General features: G+C 41.8%; 1 protein-coding gene across 1 annotated transcript; it reads right to left on the bottom strand.

Annotated features, from left to right (window-relative positions):
* Positions 1-1,449: 1,449 nt before the first annotated feature.
* On the bottom strand, positions 1,450-23,641 carry R3HDM4 (R3H domain containing 4). Its single transcript, XM_032238867.1, has 8 exons — positions 23,466-23,641; positions 20,809-20,963; positions 18,227-18,345; positions 13,951-14,074; positions 12,809-12,894; positions 10,667-10,752; positions 7,276-7,331; positions 1,450-2,595 (listed from the first exon to the last, which is right to left on the bottom strand). Exons 1-8 carry the CDS (start codon positions 23,552-23,554, stop codon positions 2,492-2,494), a joined length of 819 nt encoding a protein of 272 aa, XP_032094758.1. The 5' UTR covers positions 23,555-23,641; the 3' UTR covers positions 1,450-2,491.
* Between the last annotated feature and the right edge of the window lie 1,398 nt (positions 23,642-25,039).

The following is a 25,039-nucleotide window of genomic DNA, read 5'->3' as shown; positions in this document are numbered from 1 at the left end:
TTTTTTTTTACTCCATTATAGCAGTAGCATTTGGATTTATATACCGCTTCACAGTGTTTTACAGCCCTCTCTAAGTGGTTTATAGATTCAGCATTTTGCCCCCAACAATCTGGGTCCTCATTTTAATCACTTCAGAAGGATGGAAGGCTGAGCCAACCTTGAGCCTGGTGAGATCCGATCTGCCAAACTGCTGGCAGCCGGTGATCAGCAGATCTAGCCTGCAGTACTGCACTCTAACCACTGTGACACCGTAGCTCATCATGGTTGTAACTATGGTTGTAACGCGGGAGCTACCTGTACTGCGATGCCCATTTTGCCATTTTGATGAAAGCCTCTGATCCTGCAGATCCCTCTGAATATTTTGTTCAGCTGGGTTAAGGGAGTTCATGCCTACCTGCTTCATAAATACAAAAGAACACAGGTAATATAAACCTGCTGTAACAAGAGCCATATTAGGAGGTGGAAAGATAAAGGTCACAAACAAGATTCTCAATTGATCTGGAGCGTTTGCAAACCCACATCATCATTTAAAAAAAAAAATATCAGCATGGCTTTTTAGAGTGCAAATTAGCTGTTTAAAAATATCCAATGATTCAAGTAAGAACTTTTAAAAAAATGGACTCAATATAGTATTCTATATCTGCCTATTTGATAGCAAGTCCTAGGACAGGGCTCGGCAATTTGCGGCTCTGGAGCCACATGTGGCTCTTTCTGCTGTGGCTCCCTGCCACTCAAAATATGCATCACAACCGCCAATTTGCAACATCCATCAGCATACGATTTATTGAGCTTTTTGACCCCCGGTAGGCAAAACCATGGATAAATCCAATAAAAGTTTCAGAAGAAAACAGAACATTTAATTCAACTACATATGCTAGTTTCGTGGCCACTAAGGAATAGTCAGGCACTGGAAGGGTTTTGTGGCTCCCGGTGTTTTCTTTTTTTGTGGGAAATGGGTCCAAATGGCTCTTTTGAGTGTTTTAAGGTTGCCAACCCCTGTCCTAGGAGATAGGTCTGCTTTGTGACTAATCGTGCCGAGAATCGAATTTAAGATCAACAGGCATTTGAACCTGAAGCAAATGCAAAGGGAAATAAAGGTAGCAGGCAGTTCAGTTTTACATAAACCATCCCCATTAGTGCAAAGAAAAGCTGCTTAGATGACCAATGGCATCCAAATTTATTTTAACAGCAGCTTTATTAAAAATAGTTCTTTCTTTTTAATTCCGTCCTACCTAAATCAGGACACCATCTAAAGAACAGTCTGTAGAGATTCTCAGTCATGTAGCTCATGGTTGTCCCAAAAGTGCTTTTTTCAGGAGGCAACTGGACTTTCTTGTTTTTTTTTCTTTCGAAGACGTTTCGCTTCTCTCCAAGAAGCTTCTTCAGCTCTGACAGGATAGTGGGGAATGAAAGGATTTATTATTCCTTGCAGACAGCTGGTTATTTGCATCCTTTTAGAGGGTGTGGGACTAGGAATGGATTTCCAGAGGAAAAAAAATTGCAGGCCACAGGAACCAGGAGAATTATTCAGGTGACCCCGAGGACACAGATAAACCTCCAAGTGCTTCAGCGACCCTCTAAAGGGGTTTCTGCAAGGAATATAAATCCTTCCATGCTGGAGAAACTTTAAACTTGTCAGAGAGAAATGTGACATATTTACTCATTAGAGTTGAGTGCTGCTGAATCTTTCAGAACGAAGACCTAACATTTTTGTGGAGTTTTTAAGGGTGAAAATGATAAAGGAATTGGAAGTGAGGAACTTCTGAATTTATATTAATCCCCCATGGAAAAAGTGAGTGCTTTTAAGCAATATTTGGACATGAGAAATTGATTACAATAACCCACCCACCCCAATGTGCTATGGTCAATATGTCACACTGTTTACTCATTATTTCAATTTACACACCGGCTCTCTATTCACAAAACACTCATGGTGGACTACAGCCTCCATCACTCCAACCAACAAGATAATTGCTGGTGATGGTTGGGGATGATGGGATTGGTCTGCAGCATATCATAACCTAAGCAAAAAAAAAAAATTTGAACTATTATTTGTTATGGGGTGGGGGCTCCTCCCTGCTTTGGCCTCCCTCAGTTGCTCAGTCAGAAGGCCCAGCTTGGAGATGGCCAAAAGCAAGTCATGCTGGGATTTGTAGTTTTATGGTGCCTGGATGTCAACAGATCCCATAGGCCTGGCTTTAATCTCCCTATCTGGATTTAAGACAACTGCCTCCACTCCCACCTTTGCGGCCTTCTAAGTGTTGAAGCAGCAAAGAGGAAAGATGGACAGTTGCTAGGCAACCATATACAACCTGTGGATGGCATCAAGGTCTCAATTCCGGAACAGGATATCAGTCTGCAAGTTTGACATGAAGATGGGAGAACCGAATCCTGTGTAATGTGATTGGTGTTGAGTACTAAAAAGCAATGAAAGCAGACATCTCCAAAGCAGGCCCGGGGAGTAGGACAGGGACATCATTTTCTGCTGGTATCAGCTCATTTGCTCCAGGTAGGTGGACAGTAGCAGCTCAGGAGGCAAAAAGACAGTGCGTTTGTTGCTAACCTTCATTTGGCGTTTGCCTTCGTAGTTTGAACCTGAGGGCAGAGATGTTCAAAAGAAAGCCACATGTTAAAAGCCATCACATGGCTATAGGAATCCTCTGCCACATGCTTTCTAGTGGGGCAAAGAGTGTATACATTCAGAGAAGGATGCCACCAAGCTGGGGGCTGCAGATCTACTCCATTGTCTCATATATAGATCTCCCCTAGACAAACAGGGCATCTCCATATATGTGCCAATTTTAAAAAATGCAGATCCCATTGATCAGATTATGTATGTTTTCCAGGGTGGCTTTACTACAGCTGGGAGAGATGTAATTCCAAAACCTGAATTTCGGGAGTCACCAAAGCAAGCATTCAAGTATACACACCCAATTTGCATCACTTTTTCTGCACAGAATGACTAAAGGCAGCCTTCAACTACAGTACAGCAACAGGATTCACACCACACTAAATCGTATTTATAGGGATAAGGCAGGGGTGAAATGCTCTGAAGTCTGCTACCAGTTCGCTTTGCTACTGGTTTGCTTTGCACACACATGCATGCTTCGTACTTATGCACACCAAACGCGTGCTTCGCACACATGCCCACCACAGGCGCTATCATGCAGCTGTGCAGCGCGATTTAGATTCACTAGAAAGCAGAATTATATAAATCGTGCGGCACAGCTGATTGTCGTACAGCTGATCGTCGGAACTAGCAGCATTTTTTTTTACTAATGGTTCAGGCAAACCGGTCCGAACCAGTAGCATTTCACCCCTGGGCTAAGGTTTAGTAGAGCCGAGGTGGTGCAGTGGTTAAATGCAGCACTGCAGGCTACTTCAGCTGACTGCAGTTCTGCAGTTCGGCTGTTCAAATCTCACCGGCTCAGGGTTGACTCAGCCTTCCATCCTTCCGAGGTGGGTAAAATGAGGACCCGGATTGTTGTTGGGGGCAATATGCTGACTCTGTAAACTGCTTAGAGAGGGCTGAAAGCCCTATGAAGCGGTATATAAGTCTAACTGCTATTGCTATTGCTATTGTATGAACTCAGCCACTGGGTGGGTTTTTTTCCTGAACCACGGCTGACAGTGTGATGTTATGGGTGAATCCAGCAATTGTTTCGTTCTCTTAACTGTAATTTAACAAGACGTAGGAATTCAGAAACCATTCTCAAAAATGACCTTGAGTTTCCATAGCTGCAGAATTATTATTTTTTAAAAGCCAACCTCTCCCTGATTAGCTTTAAGTTTGCTCCAAAAATAGGAAGCCTGAGACTGAGGAAATGGGCTGCTATTCTGAAAACACGCAAACTAACATGGATCTCTGTGGAGGTGCTGTTTAATGGAACCACTCTTTGCCAATTTTAATTAAGCCAAATGGAAGCTGCTCTCCTGCTCTTCCTTGATGGAGCTAATTGATAGCCCTTTTGCCACATTGTGCTTATTTATAAAGCCCTCTGATCTATAGACGGCATAATATTAAGAGGCTGGCAACAGATGCAAAGGACAGACAGTGCAGAATTCAACAGAAAAGAGTAGTTGGAGAGGAACTCTCGCATTTTCTTCCCACGCAGTTGCCCTCCCCTTTTTTGCAGCCTCCGTTTCTTCAGGCAGTGGTGAAATTCGATTTTTTTTACTCCATTATCTACTCCATTGTCTCATATATACATCTTCCCTAGACAAACAGGGCATCTCCATATACCGTATGTGCCAATTTTAAAAAACGCAGAGCCCATTGATCAGACTATGTACATATTTATTATCTATTGTTAGCAATAGCAATAGCAGTTAGACTTATATACTGCTTCATAGGGCTTTCAGCCCTCTCTAAGCGGTTTACAGAGTCAGCATATCGCCCCCACAGTCTGGGTCCTCATTTCACCCACCTCGGAAGGATGGAAGGCTGAGTCAACCTTGAGCCGGTGAGATTAGAACCGCTGAACTGCAGATAACAGTCAGCTGAAGTGGCCTGCAGTGCTGCACCCTAACCACTGCGCCACCTCGGCTCCACACTCCATATCACATTGTCCAGTTCCTGTATCAATGTTTCTCAATCTTGCCCAGGTTAAGATGTGTGGACTTCCAACTCCCAGAATTCTGCAGCTAGTATGCTGGCTGAAGAATTCTGAGAGTTGAAATTTACACATCTTAATCAGAGGTGGGTTGCTCCCAGTTCGGGCCAGATTGGGTGAACTGTTAGTAATGGTGGTGGCAGGCTCCGCCCACCACTTGGATGCTTCTATGCACACGCAGAAGTGTTGCGCGCATGCGCGAGCATGCACACATACACGAGTGAACTGGTAGTAAAAAAATTGGAAACCCACCACTGATCTTAATGTAGCCACGATTACCATATGTGGTGGACGTGTCCCAAAACTAAAAAATGCTGGTCGAAAATACATATTTGGTTGGAAAAAATGACAAAGAAGCATATTGAACTGAGACCAGAGACATTTTTGTTGGGCATCCTACCCGAAAAATAGGACAAAAAGACTATATATTTGATTTTACATGTATTGGCTGCGGATAAGATTTTATTTGCACAACAGTGGAAGAGTGAGGAGATCCTGTCAGACAAGAGGGTGATTCAGAAAATAACGGAATGCGCAGAAATGGATAGATTAATGCTTATTATCAAGGACAGAGAAGAAACTGAATATTTTTTGACGTGGGATGTATTTTATCAATGGCTAGAGAATAGAAACTGAAGTTAGGAAGGAGGAGATTTAAGAAGAGAAAATGTTACTCTGGAGAGAAGTTTATGATGATATTATGCATTATTGTAATTATCTTGATATATAGTTATATTATCAATGTTATTGCAATGAATATAATAACAAATATGTGGAGTATGAATAATTGTACCCAGTTCACACACTGTTTGATGGATGTGAAAAGTATTATAAATAAAAAAAATTAAAAATTTAAAAAAATGTAGCCACAATTGAGAAACTCCAAAACCAAGAAACACACGCAGAGTTACTCCAAACCAGTTTTCTTTATTGTTCCTCACCTACAGACAGAATTCTTGCCAAACTAAAGCAAACTATTGCATCAATAAAGATACACTGTGAGAACTTCTAGGGAGGAGCCGTCTTCAGCCTCTTCCTCCCAACCAAACTCTCTAAACTTCACTGCCTCTTGCTCCTCTGGAATGCGGCCCCTCCCTCTTGGGAATCCAGGCTACATGCCACCACATAAATACTGCTGTAACTCTTCGTTTAGTTTGGCAAATGTGCCATGGGAAGAAGATGCCACAAGAATTAAGCAGCTCCTTTCCTAAGGACAATGCATGTAGAAGTGGAGGTACACGGGGGATCCAAATTTGCAAGATGGTGGGTGTAGCCTTGCAAGACAAGCCCCACCTCTTTTATATGTGTGTATAAAAGGGGCAAGGCCTCGACCAGGTTCCTTTGCCTATCATCTTGGAAATTCTGACGCCCTCACAGATATCTTGATGACCCTTATAGAGCTAAGTCCTTTCTCAAAGACTTTCCTGCATGCTAATAGTGACCAAGTCTGCTACTCTCCAGGCTAATTACGTACCTGGTGAAGCTATAGCAGACAATCAATAACCATTTGTGCAGGTTAGAATAGCAGTTTCTGGCAGCCCTCTATCTTTCAAAAGGCTGAATAATTGTTCTTTTTTTAAAAAACTATGCAGAAAAAATATAAAAACTTCAGTGGCTCAGTTGGAATTGCAGCCACTGCAGACAGGGAGAAAGTTATCTTTCTTATCCATACATGGGGTGGGGAAGAAAAAAAAAAATAGTGCCTGAGTGGGGAAGAGGTTTGAATTAAAATATCTGCAGTGTCCTGGCCATAAAGCGGCATCTCAATAATCCAAATGCTCTGGCTGCAGAAAATCTGCAGGTGACCAGAAAAACTTAATCCTATGTTCCCTTCCTTTTTTTTTTAATATTGCTGTTAAACTGTTTGGGTATAAACTGATCCTCTCTTTTCGGCATTAGTGCCTATGCAGTCTGGTAACAACAGCAGTCCAGCATACCATGCAAACCTGGACACAACTTTAGAGGAGGCCAATGTAATCGAGATCTGGCCTGTTGCTGGAAGAGCCCTGCTTTTGAATGTTACCACTCACTGCTAGCATCCCTGGAGGAAGATCTGGTCCAGAATATCCACAATAACTTGCAATACTCCAAACATATGCTACTTATAGCCTTCTTCAGTGGATTCCCCATTGATCACACACCCCCTTAAACACCTACATCTTTTGTGGCTGCAGAAAGGGAATGCTTATCTCTGCTTCCTACCAGCACCTTTGATACCATAGAAATTGCTCCGGGAATTATAAAACAATAGGACAGCATGTACATTTTCAAAACTAAACAAAAAATATCTTGGAAGGAGGTCATGCTGAATCCTTCCATGAAGTTGCTCTTTGCTTTATTAGTTTTGAAATTCTGCTCTTTACATTTATGGAGACATTCGCTAGATAGCCAAGCTATCTACAACCTATATTGAAACTACTGTATTTTTGCTACAATTTTAATCAAGAGTTTGAGAATCTTCTTACTAAAGGTTTGCACTGTCCCTTTAAATGGGTTTGGAAAAAGGGCCTGATTAACCATCTGCCTGGAAGGCTAGATTGTAAACTGGGAGGCAGCTCCTTGTAGCCTAGCCCTTACTGGTTGGGAGAGATAGCAATAAAGCAACAGCAAGTAAGCTTAAAAATATAAAAATACACATGCATATTAAAATGTAGTTACTCACTGGCAGAGACGAGGTCCATGTACTGGCAGAGGGCATGAAGGAGCAGCCGTTCAAAGCTGCAAGAAAGAGAGACAATAGCATTTAACATCTGCACCTAGGAATCCGTGGAGGGGAAATTCTTTCGGATAGCTTTCATCTTATTTGCACATGAAGCACATTTATCTGGGAAGCCAGGGAGATGGCAAAGGATTCTCTTCCCAGAGACATCAGGCCGGGTGAAGAAACATAACAGTACATCAAAACTTACCCACTTTAAAAGGCTACCTAGAACAGTGGTCCTCAACCTGTGGTCTGTGGACCCCTGGGGGCCTACAATATTGCCACAGTGGGTCCATGAATATTTGATGCAGTCTAGTGCTTTAAGGAACGACTCACTGGAGAAGAGCCTAAGGCTGGGAAAGATTGAGGGCAAAAGAAGAAGGCGAAAACAGAGAATGAGGTGGCTGGATGGAGTCACCGAAGAAGTAGGCCTGAGCTTAAATGGACTCCAGAGGATGGTAGAGGACAGGAAGGCCTGGAGGACATTGTCCATGGGGTCGCGATGGATCGGATGTGATTGTGCAACTAACAGCAACAAGATGTGCTTTAAATCTCAAGTTAAGTCTTGGGCATCTGTGGCCACAAACGGTATTCAAAGGGGATCCATGGTGAAGAAAAGACTGAGAACCACTGCCCTAGACAATACTCATTCAAAGTTTCTATAGTAATTATCACTGGTAGTGGAGTTAATTCTAACACTAAGGCAGCGTGTATGGGACAGATGTAAAATAATGTGTTTCAACACTGACAACTTTTAACACGTATGGACTTCATTTCCCAAAATTGTCCAGTTGGGTGGAGGTTAAAGGTTGCCATGGTTGAAAAAGATGGCTGTAGAACACCTGGCAGTTGCCTGGGGAACTAACATTTGTGGAGAAGACTAGGAAGAAACAGATAGGGATACCTGTAAGACTAGCATCCCAGATGCAGCCTTTGAAAAGATGATCTAAAGCTCGAAATGGTTTGTACATTCTCTCATTCCCAGCCAATATAAAGGATAGTGAGCGATTGCGGGATAGGGAGTCTAAAATAGCTGGACAATGCCACCTTATCTGTCACAGATCTAGCTGATTAATTCTACTGCTCGGTCTCACGCTTGTTGTATCTCTTGCCTGCCAGGGCATTGTGATTTGGCTAATACACTTCAGCCATCACAAGAATGAAACTGTCAAGAAGTGCCTGCATAGCCTTGGAAGCTTGTCCTGGTGGTGCAGTGATTACAATGCAGTATTAGAGGCTGACTCTGCCCACTGCCAAGAGTTCAATGCTGATTGACTCAAGGTTCACCCAGCCTTCCAAGGTCGGTAAAATGAGGACCCAATTGTTGGAGGCTAACTCTGTAAACCGCTTAGAGAGACCTTGTAAAGCATTGTCAAGCGATATATAAGTGCTATTACTATGGCTATTGCTATTGTCTATGGAAAGCGGTCACCAGAAAAGGCTTGAGCATAGCATTTGCCCGCTGGCTTTTTTATTCTATAAACAAGGGAGTCTTTCTTGGTGAGAATGGCAAAAAACAGGAGATCAGCTACGAATGAATGAATGCCGGATAGGTCTCTTAACTTCACAGTCTCTCTTTGCTATGAAATTCCTAAAAAGAGAAGGTGCAAGAAGAACAGCAAAAAACGAAAAAGAAATAAAGAGAGGCAGCAAAGAAATGATGCCGAGAATTATCTTTTCCATCTTTTTTATACCTTAGTTCCTCTGCTACTTAAGTTATTTCATTGTTTTTTAAAATAGCTTTGTAACATGCCAACCACATTGTGGGTGTTATATATGGCCTTTTGGTGCTCCCCCAGATCATATCAGTTTTCAACAAGGCCATTCCCCCCCCCCCCCCCCTTGGAAGTGAAAAATGTTAAGTTGTCAAACAGCTATGAGGCCTCACCTGGCTATTTCATACATCATTTGGGGTGAGCCTCCTCTAGCACTGAGGAGACATTTCCTGACAGAAAAATTAACCAGTGGAACGGGTTGCCACCAGAGGTTGTGAGTGCTCCATCACTGGAGGTTTTTAAGAAGAGATTGGACAGCCATTTGGTTTTGCAGAACTTTCAAACTTTGGTGGTATTTGTATGCCGCCCACTCCCTAGGGACTCTGGGCGGCTCACAGCAAATAAAAACAACAAATAAAAACATTTAAAACATTTAAAATTACAAAATTAAAATCAACACAGCATCCATTTCATCAAATGGGACTGGAATACTCAACAGCCCCAGGCCTGCCGGAACAGCCAGGTCTTAGTCGCTTTACGGAAGGCCGGGAGGGTGGTGAGGGTCCGGATCTCAGCAGGAAGCTCGTTCCACAAGGCCGATGCAGCTACAGAGAAGGCCCTCCCTCGGGGAGCCGCCAACCGGCATTGTCCAGTCGACGGCACCCGGAGGAGGCCCAACCTGTGTGATCTTATTGGTCGTTGGGAGGTAAATGGCAGGAGGCGGTCTCTCAGGTAGCCAAGTCCGATATCATGTAGGGCTTTAAAAGTAACGACTAGCACCTTGAAGCGAGTCCGGAGACTGATAGGAAGCCAGTGCAGCTCGCGGAGGATAGGTGTAACATGGGTGTACCTCGGTACACCCATTATCGCTCGCACGGCTGCATTCTGGACCAGCTGTAGTCTTCGGACACTCTTCAGGGGCAGCCCCATGTAGAGCGCGTTACAGTAATCGTAAAGCGCGTTACAGTAATAAGAAAAAGCCTCCAAAATTCTTTGTAATGTAAAAAGGAGGATGTCAAATTGGCCACAGATAAATCCAGGGCACGAGAGTTTGAAAATTCAAATGAAAAAAAAAAAAAAAAAAAAAAACCCTCAACTTTCAAAGCTCCAAAAGAAATGTGTGACTGTTTAGCTTGCGGGGAAACTATAATGATTTTGGATAGTTCCCTTGGCACTCAGTAGGCTTCCTACTCATCCTTACCTAATTACTACTACTATCATTATCATAAATTATTTTAACTTAAAAAGGAAACGAGAAGCTCACAAAATGAGGAGTCGGGCCTCAAGCAGTATCTTCATTCATATATTAAAAAGTCTTCATTCATATATTAAAAAGTCATATATTAAAATTCCACAGGCAGGTTCACTAACTAAAAAGGACAGAGTGGTCTGATAGGGAATTACCCAGAAAAATGAAAAGAAGTTGGGGAGATAATGAGTATTCTAGGGTGTCAGAGGAGACCTTGGTGACTGATTAAGCCCATCCCAGCCGCCATTTTGTAAACTCCCCTGGTGGCCATTTGAGGACAACATCCTAACCGGCTTTCAACATTCAAAATACACACACTAGTTGATGGTCTGGTCAAGCTTTGCTAAATGCCACTGAAGTCATTGCTGAGAATGGCAGCAATAGTTACCTGTTGTCCATCATAGCTGTGTAGACAGCTTGAGGGTTAGTGGAAAAAAAGGCCAGCAACTCTTCCTCCAAGCCTTCCAAGGTTTCCTGTAAAAAACAACAAGCTGTGTCTTTCAATCTACAACATAGAAAATCGACACAGGTGATTTTTAAACTATGACAATTTTAAGATGTTTGGACTTCAACTCCCAGAATTCCCCAGCCAGCTTGGCTGGCTGGGGAATTCTGGGAATTGAAATCCAAACATCTTAAAATTGCCGTGGTTGAAAATACTGATCTACAATCTGTAACAAGAAGCAGCAACCTACGTACTCTACTCATATATTTACTGCTGCAACAAAGTGGTTCAATCAATCAATCAATCCAATCAACTTTATTACAGTCAAAAGACTAGAGACAAATGGAGTGGTTCGGAAACAGAGCTATTGATCAGCAAGCCTCCAGTTCAGATCTCACTTATGCTTCCAATTCACAAGAGGCCCCATAAAGTGAGATTGTTTTCATCCTCAGTTTTCCTCTCTGTACTATGGGTGTAAGTTACAGGTCTATCTCACAAGTCCTTGGCAAAGATCCAGGAAAAAGCACCAAACAAAACAAAAATAAAAGGGACAAGATGTTGCAGTTCCGCAGTGTCAGCCAACCCATCACAAGATCTTTCTAGAAAGGCAGGATACTCTTATGTATATATCGCTGTGTGTGTGTGTATGTTCCAGCATAACTCTGGAAAGCCTCCAGCAATTTCAATCAAACTTGGTACACAGATGGCTTATTCTCTGGAAACAAATGTTGTGGGGGTAAGACATCCCTAACACCCCTCAGGGGAGGGTGTTCTGTTAAGATACAGCCTGTTGTGCCTTAAAATGTCTTCTACTGTACTGCCTTAAAATGGTTTCTAATGTACAGTGCAGTGAAGTTGCCATGGTAACGGCTTCACAGTACTCCTACAAGGGGTCTCCCTCTGGTAAAGGGGAAAATCCAACATCAGAAATTACGTTTGGTCTGGACATTTGTGAATGTGTAATACAGGATTGGGATAAACGAATACCCGGGCAATGCCAGGTTAATAGCTAGTATAGTGATAAACTCACTGGGGAAGAGAGAGAAAAGGTCAAGCAGGAATTGCTGTGCATTTACACATAGTCCTCAACGTAGGACCGCAATTGAGCCCCAAATGTCTGTTGCTAAGGGAGACAGTTGTTAAGTGCACTTTGCTCCACTTTACAACTTTTCTTGCCAGGGTTGTTAAGTGAATCACTGCAGTTGTTAACTTAGTAACATAGTTGTTAAGTGAATCTGGCTTCGCCATTCACTTTGCTTGTCAGAAGGTCGCAGAAGATGATCATGGGACCCCAGGCATTGCAACCATCATAAATATAAGTCAGTTGCCAAGTGCCTGAATTTTGATCCAGAGATGCTGCAACAGTCGTAAGTGTGAAAAACAGTCATAACTCACTTTTTCGAATGATGTTGTAACTTCAAACGGTCACTAAACAAACCATTATAAGCTGAGAAGGGCCTGTACAGGCTAGATTCAGAAGTTTATTTGCCAAGTACTTATTTTGTCAGTAAACCAGGCTCTGAAATGATCCCTCAGTACAGATAGTCCTTGATTTACAAACACAATTGAATCCAAAATTACAATCGTTAAGTTGTGCCAGTCATTAAGTGGGTCACCATGTGACCATTGCCAATTTTATTTTTTGCAGCAGTCTTTAAGTGAATCATCATGGTTAAATGAATGTGTAGTCATTAAGTGAATTCATTGTTTACAATAGAGGTTTTTGCTGGAAACTGAAAATAAACACCGGTTATTAACTTCAATCGTGGTCATATGACCACAGAAGGTCCTTGATGACATCAGGGTGGGTGGGCGGAGCCTCGCGCCACCGCCACGACCGGTTCCCTTGAACCGGTGCGAACCGACAACACACCACCTCTGTCCTGAGATCCTGCAAATGGCCATAAATGCAGGCTAGTTGCTGGGCGCCCAAAATGCATTCATGTGACTGTGGGGTGGCAGCTGTTGGAACTCTGAATCCAGGACAAAAGTAGCCTGCTATAGCTTTCAACAATCACTAAGCAACCAGTCATAAATTGAGGACTACCTGAATAAACCACTTCTATTGCTGCCTATAGAACGTACCATAGGAATCCGACTTCGTTTCAGGGTGGTTCGTAAGCGTCGGCTGATGCGTTGAAAACAGTCTTTGGGTGTGAACGGAAGATGCTCTGTAACAATAGGGAAAAAAAGAAACAGGAAAAAAAATGTAACAAAAAATACACCAAATAATCCTGGAAGCATATCTCATTCCTCCGGGGCAAAGCCAATACATTTTGGAAGCCTACAAGTTCTAAGTGTTGGATTGATTTTCACAGGTAGACTGTGGTCTTGGATATGGATGTTCCATTCATAAAGAGTGGTGAGAATGCAGTATTGCAGGTTAACTCTGCATTCCCACTGCCAAGCAGTTCGATCCTGGCTGGCTCAAAGTTGACTCAGCCTTCCAACCGGTAAAATGAGGATCCAGATTGTTGGGGGCAATAGGCTGACTCTGTAAATCGTTTCAGAGAGGACTGTAAAGCACTATGATATTACTCTAAGAAATGCTATTGCTATTCTTAACGAGAAAGACCAAAAGCCTTCTCTTCCTCCTGTTCAAACTCCCTGATTTATGTCCGGTGCTTTAAACCAGGTGTCCGTTTTGGGTCAATGTCAAGATTCCAAAAAACACCTCCAACGAAATAAAACTCAGACGCTTGAGTTTCCTGGGAAAACCCGAATCTGAAAGCTTCCAGATTTTCCCACCCAGTTGAAAGTTCAAGATCATGCCCCAACACCCACATGTTCATCAGATGGTCCAATCTTCCACTGCCACGAAGACAGAGTCCACCCATCCAGTTCCGGCCAGGTGCAGAGACAAAAGATAGCCTTGACTTTCTAAGAAGAATATTATTATGGCTACATATCACCCAACTCCACATAATCCCCCTTCCCAGTTTCGCACAGTAGAGTGTGTGGCGGGCCTGAAGTCCAAAAAGAAAAGATGGCTTGCAGGCATGACACCAGGGGTCTCCAACCTTGGCAACTTTAAGACTTGTGGACCTCAATTCCCACAGCTGGCTGAGGATCTCTGGGAGTTGAAGTCCACAAGTCTTAAAGTTGCCAAGGTTGGAGACCCCTGGTTTAAACTATACCGAAGGAAGACAGAGACTTCTTTTTGCCTATAATGTCCTTGCATATTTTTGCCCATAATGTCCTTTTTGCCCATAATGTCTTTTCCGTACCTTTCCATTTGCCCTCAGTTTCATCAGGCAATTTGTTTTTTGGTTTTTTTGAAGCCTCCTCTTCTAAATACAGAAGGACTCGTTCTTGTTCTTCCCCAGACCGGTTCATGAAATCATTCCAGATCTAAGAGACATATAAATACATAATATAAACCCATTTAGAGTCCTTCCTCATTGCCATCTGCAGTAATCAAAGCAAATTTACCTCTGGATCACACAGGGCTGCATGCATCAACCACTTAATTGATGACTCCAGCAAGGGATGCTTTTTACCTTATTAAATTAAGAGTGGTAAGATAAATGGAAAGGATGGGATGTTTTCATTTCAAAGGGGAAGTTTAAAAAAAGATTCTATTTATTACATGTGTTTACTAACTCGCAGCTAAATACACATAAAGTTCTCTGTACCACATTAAGCCCAAAGTAGCTTCTCAGTTTTGATTTAAGTTGTATGTCTTGATGTGTTTATACTGTATAAACTTAGCTGATTTGGTCAATAAACCAAGTTTGAAGAAATCTTTGTTTAGCATTTTATATATATCGAGAGTTGAAGTGATATTTTGAGAGAGGGAGAGTTTGCTAGCTTTTGCCAACATATACACTATATTGTCAAAAGTATTCGCTCACCCATCCACATAATCAGACTCAGTTGTGAGCGAATACTTTTGGCAATATAGCGTAGTTTCTTCTTTGATAGAAGACATCCAATTCCAGACTGCTCTTCTCTTTGTTGAGTTTATCTGAAATTTGCGCAAGCTAGAAAAAATATGCGGGGGATGAAGTATTTTAGCTAGCCCTGATCTCTTTTCCGATCTTCCTTATTATTAATATGAATAGAATATAATTCTTTATTGGCCAAGTGTGATTGAACACACAAGGAATTTGTCTTCTGTGCTAAGCTTTCATTGTACATAAAAGCTGTAAGTGATAAATCATGATCATAGTCATCATAAATCATAAGATACAACACTTATTGATAGAATCAACATAAATCATACCAGGAAACTAAATAAAATTAAATAGTAAAGATACAAGCAACAAGTTATAGGGATATAAGGAGATAGGTAATAGAAAAGGAGATAGGTAATAGGAAAGATGAGAAAAAAAATATTAATACAGTCTTACTAATTGGTTTGACGGTGTTGTGGGAATTAGTTGTTTAGCAGAGTGATGGCATGGGGGAGATCTATTAGGCTATGGGTCCCCAAACTTGGCAACTTTAAGACTTGTGGATTTCAACTCCCAGAATTCTCCAGCCAGCTATACTGGCTGGAGAATTCTCAGAGTAGTAGGCAGTGGAACAAGCCTGCTCGTGGACTCATGGGGGATGCCATTACAGGAGGTTTTCAAGCAAAGGTTTTGCCTGGAGGGTTTGAGGAATCCTGGGCCAGACTAGAAGACCTCCAACTTCCATTCCAATCCCTATGATTCTTTCAGTTTCATTTCACAACAACTCTGTGAAAAACTCCACTGGATAACTTTGGGTTGGGAGAGAATACAGTAGCTGCAATCAGGTCACCCTGGTGGGAGTTGGACATCCTAATTGCTACACCACTCTGCCTCTCTGACTGAGCCATGCTTTTGCAGCTTTGTTCCTCATTGTCTTAGCAGGGAGTGTCGTTTTTCTTACCTCATCTTCCAAATCACAACTGTCTAATGCCCAGGTTTGCACAAGGACCTTTGTTTCCATGACACATTATAAGAAAAACCTAACACCACCCATGTACTGCACAGTAAGAATGCCTGAAGTGTGACTAAGCAACATTTTATCCGGTAATACGCCATTATCTTTCTCCACACAACACTCCCTTCCATCCTGCTCATTCCTCCACACATTACATCACCAAGTTGTGGGTGCAACACTTCAGGACATCCAACACAGGCAGCCCTCCTGGATAACACCCCCTTTTTAATTTAAAAGTTAATTTAAAAAAAACACTACCTGGGATTCATTTCTAGAGGCCTGCCACTCAATTCTTCTTTGAGGAACAAAACTAGCTAATTACTCCAGCCTTCCCACAACCAGGAGCCTTCCAGATGGATTTCGATTTCTGCTTTTGCTAAACATTAGGGCCAGGCTTTGGCTGGCATAGGACAAAAGGGGGCAGAACCCAGAGCAGGAAAACCCAGTGCTCTGCTGTCATAAGAGAAGAGGGGATTGACTTATTCTCCAGAGCACCAGAGGGCAGGACAAGAAGTAAAGGATGGAAGCTTGTTAAAAAAAAGGCCCAACCTAGAAGTAGGGAGACATGATAGCAGTGTTCCAATTTCTCAGGGGCTGCCCCAAAGAAGAGGGAGTCAAACTATTCTCCAAGGCACCTGAGGGTAGGACAAGAAGCAATGGGTGGAAACTAATCAAGGAGAGAAGCAACTTAGAACTGAGGAGAAATTTCCTGACAGAACAATTCATCAGTGGAACAGCTTGCCTCCAGAAGTTGTGAAAGCCCCAACACTGGAAGTCTTTAAGAAGATGTTGGATAGCCATTTGTCTGAAGTGGCATAGGGTATTCTGCCTAAGCAGGGGTTGGACTAGAAGATCTCCAAGATCCCTTCCAATTCTGTTATTCTATTTTATTCTTTTTTTTACTTTTTTAAAAAGATTTTTATTAACAAACATGTAAAATACACACACACACAAATTAGACGTACACCATATTTATACAATACAATACGAACAGGAACTTCCTGTTCTTTATAATAGCAATCATCAATCGATACCACTCACCTTATATTATTTCCCCTTCTATTGTATTTCATTTGGATTTCACCATTCTTAACCCTCTTATTTTACTCACAACTATTGTGTTTTGAGTTTTATTATATTTCTTTATTGATTTTTGTTTCTTTCCTCCATCCATCTATACCATTTATCCCATATCTGGTAAAATTCTGATTCTTCCTTTCCCTGGATTTCTTTAGTTAGTTTATCCATTTCGGCACAGTCCATAACCTTTCTTATTATTTTATCTTCGCTTGGGATTAATTTGTTTTTCCATTTCTGGGCAAAGGCAATCCTTGCCGCCATAATTATATGTAGTATTAAATACTGGATTTCTTTTTTGTATTTCACAGACATAATTCCTAATAAAAAAACTTCAGGTTTCCATTCTATTTTAACCCCTATTATTGTCTCCAGCCAATTTTTGATCCTTTTCCAAAAAATTTTAGCCTCCTCACAGGTCCACCATAAATGGTAATATGTTCTGTGTATTGATTTGCATTTCCAGCATTTTGGGGAGATATTTGTTAAGATTTTAGCTAACCTTGTTGGTGCCAGGTGCCATCTGTAAAACATTTTGTACTGGTTTTCCTTGTATGCCACTGATAGTGTCATTTTTAAATTTATTCCCCCAAATTTTTCCCATTCCCATGTCTAATTCAATATTATAGCCTGTGTTCTGTGCCCATTTTATCATTTGTTCTTTCACAATTTCCTCTTACATTTTATACTTCAGGAGGAATTTATATATTCTCCCTATCATCTTTCTATCTGGGCTTTGAATAATTTTATCCAATTCGTGTGGTTCTGTTTCGATGTCATGTAATTTAGTATGTTTATTGTATTTAGTTTGGATTTGGAGGTAAATATTCTATTTTATTCTAAATGGTAAGTAAGGAGCAATTTTCTGGCAGTTAGAACAATTAATCAGTGGAATAGCTTGCCTCCCGAAGTTGTGAGTGCTCCCCCACTGGAGGTTTTCAAATACAGACTGAACATCCACTTGACTGGGATAATATAAGGTCTTGTGTTGGACTAGAAGACCAGCAAGGTTCCTTCCAGCCCTATGATTCTATGCTCTATCTTGCTTTCAGTGAAAGAGGAAATGGTACAGGTCCACAGACAATACAACTTTTCTTTATTCTATACAGCTTTTTCCCATTAGGGGAACCAAAGGGGAAGCAAAGTTTGGTCCAATCCACTCCAATTCTCCCTTTATCCCCAACTGCTGACCTCTAGCAGCAGTTACAGTGGAAAGAACCTCTCCGTGAAAGCATGGACTCACCCATAAACTATAATCCTTTGTAATACAGACATGATTCGACGTGCATAATACTGTCCCATTTTCATCTTATTTTATTCTCGTGCCATCCCTTTGGGAGCAGCTTCCTTTGGTTTCATGGCATAACCCGTCACCTGAAGGCTATGTTTCAACTTCTACCACATCCAGTGATGTCACTTAAGAACAGAAAATGCAAAACTGGGCTTGGAGCGAGATGGTGTGTTTCCAAGGAAGAGGAATCAGCTAAAGAAAAAAAAAAATATACAGAGCCCTACCTTCATATAAGTCTCATTGTTGCAGGCCTCAGTAAAAATGCTGGGAGAGGCAGGATGGGCAAGATCTCCATCTTCACTGGCGCAGTCATCCCGCTCAAGGAGGGTCATTAGGTAACGTGCTAGAAATACACAGAATTAATAATGAAATATGCAACTTCATGCATATACCTTAATACAAGTAATCCTCAACTTACAACAGTTTATTTAGTGACTATTCCAAGTAACAACGGCACTGAAAAAAATGAGTTATGACCCTTTTTCACAGTTACACCCCATGATGTGATCAAAATTCCAATGCTTGCAACTGGCTCATACTTATGACTGTTGCAGCGTCCTGGGGTCATGTGGTCATCTTTTGCAACCTTCTGACAAACAAAGTCATTGGGAAAGCCAGATTCACTTAACAACCAGGTTACTAACTTATCAATTGTGGTGATTCACTTAACAACTGTGGCAAGATATGTTGTAAAACGGGGTAAAACCAACAAATTCTCACTGAACACATACATTGTGGGTTCAATTGTGGTCGTACGTCAAGGACCACCTGTAGCGAACCTTTTAGGGACATCAGTGGGCAGCATAGCACATTCAACTTCATGCTGCCGGTACTGTTTAACTACAGGTAATCCTTCACTTAGAACCACAGTTGCTAAGTAAGACAGTTAAGTGAATCTCACCTGATTTTATGATCTTTTTTTTTTTTGCTATGGTTGTTAAGCAAATCACTGCAGTTGTTAAATGGATCATTAAGCAAATCTGGGTTCTCCCACAGACTGGAAGCTGCTGGGAGGGTCTCACATGGCAATCACATGACTTGCCAGTTTCCAAATGCCCAAATTTTGATCACGTGACTTTGGGGGATGCTGTGAAGCTTGCAAGTGCAAGAACCAGTTGTAATTCCCCCTTTTTTTGTTGCCACTTCAAACAGCTGTTAAATGAATAGTTGTAAGCTGAGGACTACCTGTATTGTACAGAAATTTAAGACTGCTCACTAAGTGCTCTTTTCTCCTATTTTTCCCAACCACCACCCTGTGAGATAGGTTGGGCTAAGAAGGAGGGACCGACCCAAAGTCAGCCAATCAGCTTTGGTGGCTGAAGTGGGATTGAAACCCAGCTCTCCTGATGCCCAGTTCAGCATTATCACCTTAGCCTGGTTCTCAATGATCAATTCCTCAATGCCCCAGGTAGCACCAAGCCAGATTGGCCCTAGCAGCTACTTGGTTGGACTATTCAGGCATAGAAGAGGGATGGAAGGCACCTTAGAGGTCTTCAAGACTTCATGCCTCCAGAAGTTGTGATGCTCCAACACTGGAAGTTTTTAAAGAAGATGTTGGATAACCATTTGTCTGAAGTGGTATAGGGTTTCCTGCCTAGGCAGGGGGTTGGACTAGAAGACCTCCAAGGTCCCTTCCAACTCTGTTTATTTTATTCTATTCTAATCATCTTCATACCATTCCAGGCAAATGGCTGTCCATCCTTTATATTTTAATATAAAAATAAGAGAACCGCTAGTCCCAACTAGTCTGGAAGATAATAACCTTTGCTGGCCTGAATGAAGAGCTCTTCACCAGTGATAAATTATCCAAAATTGGGTAAAAGTGGTGTTTCTTTCAGTAGTGATACACAAACTCATTACCCATCACAAGAGGGTAATGACTTGTGTACTAAAATATATTTGAAAGTCTGCCAGAGTACGCCTCCTAAGATGGAAATTTGCCAATTGCAGATAGCGCAGCACTCCAGAGGGTCAACATCATTGCCTGTAGGATCAATGGTTGCCCTCTCCCCTCTTTGGACGAGCTTTATAGCTCCCGCTGCCTTAAGAAAGTTCAAAACGTTCTTAAAGATCCATCTCATCTTGGGCACCCTTTTTTTTGAACTTCTGGCAGACTTTATTACCACCTGGCAGACGGTACAGGATAATAAAAACAGGGGCAAATAGGCTGAAAAACATCTTCTATCCCAGGGCAGTAGCTATATTGAATTCTACGGTATAGTGCAATATTAATGCAATATCAGGGTTTCAGTTCAATTATATAGAATGTGAAAGGTGTGTGTTTGTGTTTGTATTTTTATAGTTATAATGTACACTGAAGGTGGCATTTAATTTTGTTGTAAGAGGGGCAATGATAATAAAGTAAAATAAACTAAATTGCTGAAATTATCAATGGAAATTTGTTGAAATGATAAAGATCATTCAATGATACTGTTTTTATAACATAGATAGTCCTTGGATTACAACCATTCATTCAGCAACCGTTAGACATTATGACAGTACTGAAGGGAGGGACTTACTACCTGTCCTCAAAGTTCAATAAGACTTTTTGATAAAAAGCAGTTTGGGGTAATGAAGGAAAAAGTTTGGAAAAGTCTGTGCTACTTTTATCACTGAAAAGTGCTAGGGCCCAAGCTATCAGAATTCTCCAGCCAGCGTAATTGTGGTTGATACAAGTTAATAGTTCAATCTTTTAAAAGGCATTGAGTTGGAAAAGGCTGCTCTGGATTTTGATCAATTTAATAGGCAATCAAGAGGTAACAACTGGCCACCAAAGGGTTTCTAAGCCTGCCTAACAACCACTTACTGTTCTCCAGACGCTGGAGGCTCTTCTTCCCTTTAGCCTTAGGAATGAGGTCCGAGTTGCGGATGGCTTGGTCAATGTAATATTGCTTCCGTTTGGCTGGAGAAAACCTCTTAGCGGAAGGGGTGGCTAGAGGGGGCAAGCAATCTTCAATCCTTCTGCAAGAGACACAATTGCACACACACACCCAAATCAAAGGTTTAACTCTTTATAGACTCTTTTTGCAAATGCTTCAAGGACCAGCGCAGCTAACTGGAAAAATAATAATAAAATAAAATAAAAAAATCCCAGTTGGACCTAAACAATTTTCATCAGTGGACAGGAAAAACAAGAGATGATGTAGAACTCTTCTGTCATTCTCCTGGCATATAGTTTTTAGAGGTAGGCTGCTCTTAAACATGGAGGGTCTATTGAGATGTTACGAACAATGCTTTTATCTACACTCATTTTCCATGCCTATATTTTTATCTTGAAACTGCTGATTGCTGGAATCTTCCAAGGGATAACAATGAACCAGCAATAGCAATAGCTCTTAGACATATATAGTGCTTCACAGCGCTTTACAGCCCTATCTAAGCAGTTTACAGAATCAGCATATTGCCCCCAACAATGTGGGTCCTCATTTTATCCACCTTGGAAGGATAGAAGGGTGAGTCAACCTTGAACTTGGTGAGATTTGAACTGCCAAATTACAGGCAGCCGGCAGTCAGCAGAAGCAGCCTGCAGTACTGCACTCTAATCCATGACGCACTCTTTCCTAAGTAATGGCAATTCAATCAATGCCAGGGCTACAAAAGATGGCCCAGGCTATGAAGCTTAGTTATACAGGTAGTCCTCAACTTTCAATCACAATTTGACCTCCAAATTTCTGTTGCTAAGCAAGACATTTGTTAAGTGAGTTTTCCCCATTTAGCCCTTTCTTGCTATATCCGTTAAGTGAATCACTGCAATTGTTAAATTAGTAGCACAGTTAAGTAAACCTAGCTCCCACAGATTTTGTTGTAACTTTTTCCTGCAGCAACATTGCACAAGTCCATTATATTTATGAACGTTGCAGCTCCCAGGGTCATGTGATCAGCTTCTGTGACCTTCAGGCAAGCAAAATCAACAGGGAGGTCAGATCACAACCCTGTTAATTTAACAACTGTGTGTTTCACTTAACAACTGTGGCAAGAAAGGTTGTGAAATGAGACAAAACTCACTTAACTGTCTTGCTTAGCCACAGAAATTTCGGGCTGAACTATGGTCATAAGTTACAAACTCCCTGCACAGTTTTGTCATTCTGCCTGTTTGCTTAACAAGAGGAAATATTGGTATTAACTTTATTTTTAGAATGGAAACGGCCACCACCTGGGTCAGTGCAAGCCACCTGCTTCTCCAATAGTCAAAGTACAAGAAAATATTTTGTTAATGTTGCAATCTGACCACTCTGGAGAGGAAGCACTGAGGAAAGTTGTGGGTTTTATTTTTGAGTCAAAAGGCATCAAGTTACATTGGTTCATTGCTTTCTATAGAATATGCAATGAAGCCTTACATTTTGCAATCCGCTCCTTCTTTAAAAATAGATTGGCTCTCACCAACCAGGTTTTTTTTGGGCCGCGGGGGGGGGGAGAATGGGACGGACAGAGGCTCTAAAGGTATGGATTGGGTTTGCGGGAGTAGACACCTGAGTGTTTATTAAAATCCACGATGTAGTTATAATTTGCCTAGATTGGTTTGACTCTTGGGCTGTTAGTGTTTTATATATTTTGTTTTGTAAAAAAATTATAAAATTTATAAATAATAAATAAATAAAGTTTCCAATTAATAGTTATGATGAATATTCCCCCAAAAATGGATAAAGGAGGAAAATAATAAGGACTATGCCGAAAGTTAATACATTGCATTGGTCTACAATACTCATCATTCTCAGGAAGTTTGCATCATAGGTAGGTGGAAACGGTTTCATCTGATGGCTGACCATTTCCTCAATCTTTGAATAAAAATAAGGGTGGAAAAAAGTTTAAAAAGTGAAATGTTAGAATGCCATCAGATTATGGACAGGAAATAATGCAATGATTCTTATCCCTTGTATTAAAATACTTATTATTTTTAATATTTATACATTATTACGTATAAAATCATAGATTTCCTTTTTCAGTAGACTTTTTCAGATAGCTGACATATCAAAAAAGGATAAAGCACTAATACGATCGAAGATTATAGGCAGACGTCCCAAGTGCAGGTTGACAAAAGAACCAGCAATGTTTGTAATGTATCCATGGGACTTATCCGCCAAGGAATTTGTGAGAGTCGTTTAAGGCTCTGGTCTAAATAAAATATAGACTTGAATGAGGATTTTAATTCTCAAATCAACACTTGAGAATTTTAACTCTCAAAAATGAAACCTCCACCTTTAGGAGGAAACACATCACCCAAAATAAGGTGGCGGGCGGGTGACAGCTGTTGCCTTCCCAACCTTCAAGATCCTGGATAGGCTGCATTTTTGCAATCAAGACTTCAGAGCCCTCTGCGCTATTAAAGCACACAAGCCTCCAGATGATAAGGCAGTCTATCAGAGGGAAGGGGCTCCTTTCCCTGGACCTGAATCCAATGCAAGAAAGGGACACACAAAGACAATTGTGGAGCGGCCACAACCCTCCAGTCTTCTTCCTACTCACCCGTAGGGCTGGTCCAGGGGGGATCCAGGCAGCTGCTGCTCCTCCTCCTGGCTCCCCCTCAGCCCTCCAGCCCTTTTCAGCCCCACCATCGCTGCCCGGCCTGCTCACCTCACCCCCACCCCACCCCTCCACCTCCTTCCCTCTTTCTCCGCTCCCCGAACGCCCGAAGGACGGGACAGACCCGGCCTCGGAGCCTCCCCAGCAGGAAGTGACGTCAGCCCGGGGCGGGGAGGCAGGGCTGGATTGAACCTGGCCCCTTGCAAGGCAGCTGTCGTCCCTGTTGTGGTTGGTGTCGTTCTTTTTGGACGGGATTGTGCTGCTCTTCCGCTTGCCTGCCTGCCTGCCTGAGGGACTAGTGACGTGAGAACAGTTACCTCGCGTGCAGGCAGTGCAATGCAGAAGGTGAAGAAAAAGGACACTGGAAGTTTTTAAAGAAGATGTTGGATAACCATTTGTCTGAAGTGGTGTAGGGTTTCCTGACTAAGCAGGGGGTTGGACTAGAAGACCTCCAAGGTCCCTTCCAACTCTGTTATTCTATGCTATGCTATGCTATGTTCTGTTCTATTCTTATTCTATTTTATTCTATTCTAATCTAATCTATTCAGTTAACCCTGCAGATGTGTAAATTGAAATCCAGGCATCTTAAAAAGTTGTCCCAAAGGTGCTTCCCCCCCCCCCAGGAGGCAACTGGACTTTTTTTTTCTTTTGAAGACGTTTCACTTTTCATCCAAGAAGCTTCTTTGGCTCTGACTGGATGGTGGGGAAGGGTTTATACTCCCTGGGTCTTTCATTGAGGAGTTGGAGCGGTGCTTTCTGCAGGATGCTTTCTTTATACAAGGAGTATAAATCCTTCCATTCCCCACCATCCAGTCAGAGCCGAAGAAGCTTCTTGGATGAGAAGTGAAACGTCTTCAAAAAAAAACAAGAAAGTCCAGTTGCCTCTTGAAAAAAGCACCTTTGGGACAACTATGACTTGGATGACTGAAAATCTCCATAAAGACACTGACAGGATAGTGGGGAATGGAAAGATTTATACTCCTTGCAGACAGCTGGTCATTTGCATCCTTTTAGAGAGTAGTTGAGGCCACTTGAAGATTTACCTGGGTCCTCAGGGTCACCTGAGTGGTGCTCCTGGTTCCTTAAAATCTTAAAAAGTTGCTGAGGTTGAGAAACATCCTAATATATGACTATCACTAAGTCTTTTATCTTATAATTCTTGATGAATGTATTCTATTTTATTTTTCTTTATGAACACTGAGAGCATAGGCATCAAAGACAAATTCTTTTGTGTGTCCAATCACACTTGGCCAATAAAGAATTATATTCTATGTAAACGTACCTGGGCAATTACATTACCATTATTCATTTTGGGTGGGGAAAGTTTAATCAGATGACTTTTCATTGGTTTGCTTCATCGGAAAGGTGACAGTATAGAATCTTCTCCCTACCATCATGATCCCCGAGGGAATACCTGTTCTATAATGCCCAGAGCAGGAGGGACTCCACTGTCCATGATTCCCAGCCAAAATATGGAACTTGGAGCGATGGGAAGGAGCTGTAATCCGAGGGAATAC

The sequence above is a fragment of the Thamnophis elegans genome, chromosome 1, assembly GCF_009769535.1.
Source record: "Thamnophis elegans isolate rThaEle1 chromosome 1, rThaEle1.pri, whole genome shotgun sequence".
Classification (NCBI taxonomy): Eukaryota; Metazoa; Chordata; class Lepidosauria; order Squamata; family Colubridae; genus Thamnophis; species Thamnophis elegans.
The sequence above is the reverse complement of the archived record's forward strand: the minus strand, read 5'-3'. Positions and strand labels throughout refer to the sequence as shown.